Below are 3,752 nucleotides of genomic sequence, written 5' to 3' on the forward strand. Positions count from 1 at the left end.
TGAGGCAATAGGAACACTTGGAATTCTTCGGTGAAACCCCCATTAGCCAAACTGTAGTCAAGTGTGAGAGGCACCCTTAATTTTCCCCCATTACAGTAGTGGTCAAAATTGTGAAAACCTTTTGGGAAAAGTCTATTTTTGAGGGTTGATCGCTAATAACACCACCTTTTTTTTTTAGAATAGTACCATAAAATTATAGATCAATGGAAAGATAATTTCATCAAAGTTGTAATCCAACAAAGTTTGTTCAATTATCAGTACTGTGTTCTATGAAAAGTTCTAGCCAAATAACCAGAAAAAGGAAGTACAACTTTCTTAGGTTGATATCAGGTAGCTTTCCTTCATCTGATTATAGCCAATGAGCATGAGTATTTAGAGAGCCAATCGGGTGTCTTCTTGTTTTGGCAATGAGCCAATCGGATCACAGTAGGATTCAGTTATTGATGTCATGTATTGAAGCTGAGAGCAGGACGTTATGTGATCGCTGTCAGGTTGGTTGGGGTTTTTTTTGTGTTCTTTCATTTAGTGAGCTTGTAAAACGTAGTAAGATTTAAAGTAATGGTGCAAAGAGTTGACTGGTCGCCCAGAAAGCAATGTAAAATAGTATAGTATTATTAAGTGAACAAGGCTACAGTTATAAAGAAATTAGGAAATTAAATTAAATCATTGGAAGAGTTAAAACAGGATAATGTACTCCAGTCCTGGTTGTTACATCTCCAACTTGTTGAGAGATGGCATATAGACCAAAAATTGGGTTTAATGTTAGAAGATGTGAACTTGATAAAACAGATTAAAGATCAAAGTAGAGCCCATATTAGGAGAATATATAGTGTTTTGATAGAATTTGATTCGGAAACGGAATTGGTTAAAGATTGTATGATTAAATGGGCTCAAAATATCCAAGAACCAATTAAACTGGAAACTTGGGAGAAAATTTGGGTAAGAAATGTCAAGTTCACTCAAGCACAGAACTTAAGGGAAAATTTCTATAAAATGTTTTATAGATGGCATTTGGATCCTCAAAAATTGTCTTGCATGTATCCGAATTTGCAACCAAAATGTTGGAGATGTGGTAGTATGGATGCTACTTATTATCACATTTGGTGGACATGTAGGGATGTTAAAGCTTTTTGGATTAAGATTTGGTGGAATATTCANTGAGAAACTCTCATTTAGGCCTTTAGGTGGAGAGTCTTTGAGGGAGGCCTTGATGGAAGGGGGGAAGGGCACAATTGGAGCAGGTAAAGTTTGGGGGACCTGAGCTTCCCCTCCTCTCTCACCCCACCTTCCCTGCCCTCCAACAGTTCAGGCCCTCCAAAAAGCTGCTTCTTTCCCTCTCAGTCGCTCCCTCTTTCCACCTCCTGCCTCCTCTCCTCCTTCCTCCTCCGCCCCCCTCACTTTCCTCTCCTCCTCCTCCTCCTCCTCCTCCTCCTCCTCCTCCTCCTCCTCCTCCTCCTCTTCTTCTTCTTCTTCTTCTTCTTCTTCTTCTTCTTCTTCTTCTTCTTCCTCCTTCTTTCCCCCCAGAGCCTCAGATTGGAGCCTCCATAGGATGAGGGTCCTTGACTGGAGCCCCCTAACTCTGCCCCTCTGGGTCCCTTCCAGGCGCCTCCTCGCACTCCCTGAAGTATTTCTACTCCTCCATCTCGGAGCCCAGTCAGGGGCTGCCCCATTTTGTCGCTGTGGGATACGTGGATGGTCAGGTCTTTGCTCACTACGACAGCAACAGCCGGAGGATGCAGCCTCGAGTCTCCTGGATCGGGAAGGTGGGGATGGAGGACCCCCAATACTGGGACAGAAACACCCAGAGAGAACGTAGCAATGAGGAGACGTCCAGAGAAAACCTGGAGATTGCGAGGACTCGCTACAATCAGAGCGAAGGTGAGTGATGGGTCAGGTGGCTCCTCCTGCCCCATAATCCCCTCCCCAGGAACCAGAGGGGGGAGAAAGGGGGGTCCCTTCAAAGGAAAGGCTTCTTCCCCACATTTAAAAACGTTTTTAATATGTTTATTCTGTTTTTTAAAATCAGTATAAGCTTGTCGTTGCCTCCATAGCTGATGTTTTCTCCCAATTGCAGTTAATAAAAACATTTTTAAAGTTATCCCTCTATCTCCCTGTATACTGATAGGATGTGGATATGGATATAAACTGAGATAAAGAGAGACCGAAATCTCCCTTCCCCCCCATGAAAGTTGGAGGGTCCTGGCCTTGGTGAACCCCCTGCTGTGGGGGAGGGAGGGGATCCCAGGTCTCTCCCTTCCCGGAAAAGAAGCAGCTGGATCCTAAGGAGATCCTGGGGGAAGCAGGTCCCTGTTTTTCTGTTTGTTTCCACCCCAGAGAAATGAGGGATCAATTTCAGATCCATCTGGGCTGAGTAGATCCCTCTCTTTCACCTCTTTTTGGGGGGACGAGTGGAGGAACCCTTGAACTATTTTTCAGGCCTCGGGGAACCCCTGAACATCCAGGCTCAGAGATGGGGCAGAATTGTTTCCCGCGTAGACCTGGAGAGATGCATTAACAGCGTTCTTACACTAAGAATAAAAACTTGCCTTTTCAGTGTGATCCCTGTGCTTTTTTTTTCAGCACAAATATTAAATTCTGTGCCAAACTTGCAATGAACAAAAACAGATTTCATCTTCAACTGAAATAAGACGGTTTCTGTCTTAGCTTTTGATGCTTCTGACTCTTCTTGGGCAGAAATCCAGAACCGTTTTTCCCCCTGGGCAGATCAGGGAATCTCCTCTGGAGGGCAGGATCAGACTGTACTTACTCAGACTGTACTTACACAGACTGTACTTACTCAGACTGTACTTACAAGTGGTTTTCCCTCAGATTTGAGAGTTTCTGGCATCCTTCCTCATTCTGAAGCCCAACCAGAAGTAGAAACATTTCAACTCTTCCTTTTGGGTTTTTTTTTCAAACATTCAGTTTTCTTTTAAATCCCAGAATCTGGTCACTTAAAGTCAAAATATTTTCTCCAGGACCTTGCATAGACTGTAAACTTCAAACTTCATTTCAAAGGTCAATAATCCTTTGGGGGGAGCAGATCAGATTGGGCCACTTGCTGCTGTTGCTAAGGAAAATATTCCTTTGTGGCCCTTCAAGGCTTCATTTCCACAGTGTACAAAGCCATGGTTTGTTTCTGGTTAGCCCAAAAAGGGAGCCAGCCTTGTGACTTGGTGATATTTGGGAAAATAGATCAAGATTTATGGTCACAGGGATCCTTGCAAGCTTCTTTGCAGATCAACCAGATTCTGTCTGAGGCCATGAGATTCTCAGTCCCTCTTTGGGGCTGCAGATTCAGGCAAATGTTCCCTCTCTGGGATCCCTTCCTTTCCCCCCGAAGAGTCTCCCCAACAGAGGAACTGCAGAAGGAAAGAAGGGAGAGGCTCCGTCCCGCCGTTTCTTCTGCGACTCCTTCTTTTCTTGATCTCCCTCGGGATCCTCCGCTGGCTTTTCCAGCTTCCCTTTTCCTGGGGAGGTTCAGGTGCTCCATCTTGGGTGGGGGAAAATTCAGGGAGACAGGTCGAGGGAGGGGAGAAGGGCGGTTACTGAGGGGGGCTTTCTTTCCCTTGATTGCTAGGGAGGAAATGGGGGCGTCATTGCCTGGGTGAAAATCCCTGCAGGGAAGGGGGTCTGTGTCTATCTTGAGGAATCCCCAAACCATCATCACCTTCCTATTACAGGCTTTCACACGTTGCAGGTGATGTGTGGCTGTGAGCTCCAGGCTGATGGGAGAAAAGGAGGATTTTGGC

At 45.2% G+C, this 3,752-nt stretch overlaps 1 protein-coding gene across 1 annotated transcript in view; it reads left to right on the forward strand.

The window, feature by feature from the left end:
* LOC107299584 (HLA class I histocompatibility antigen, A-25 alpha chain-like) overlaps positions 1–2,564 on the forward strand; it is a gene marked incomplete at its 3' end in the record, with an annotated part of 8,628 nt that extends 6,064 nt beyond the window's left edge. Inside the window, exons 2-3 of the mRNA XM_015828949.1 lie at positions 1,603–1,878; positions 2,437–2,564. Of these exons, the coding sequence (XP_015684435.1) occupies positions 1,603–1,878; positions 2,437–2,564 (404 nt within the window). The remainder of the gene's footprint in view (positions 1–1,602; positions 1,879–2,436) is intronic.
* Between the last annotated feature and the right edge of the window lie 1,188 nt (positions 2,565–3,752).

The sequence above is a fragment of the Protobothrops mucrosquamatus genome, unplaced genomic scaffold (genome assembly GCF_001527695.2).
Source record: "Protobothrops mucrosquamatus isolate PMUCROS unplaced genomic scaffold, P.Mucros_1.0 scaffold5147, whole genome shotgun sequence".
NCBI lineage: Eukaryota > Metazoa > Chordata > Lepidosauria > Squamata > Viperidae > Protobothrops > Protobothrops mucrosquamatus.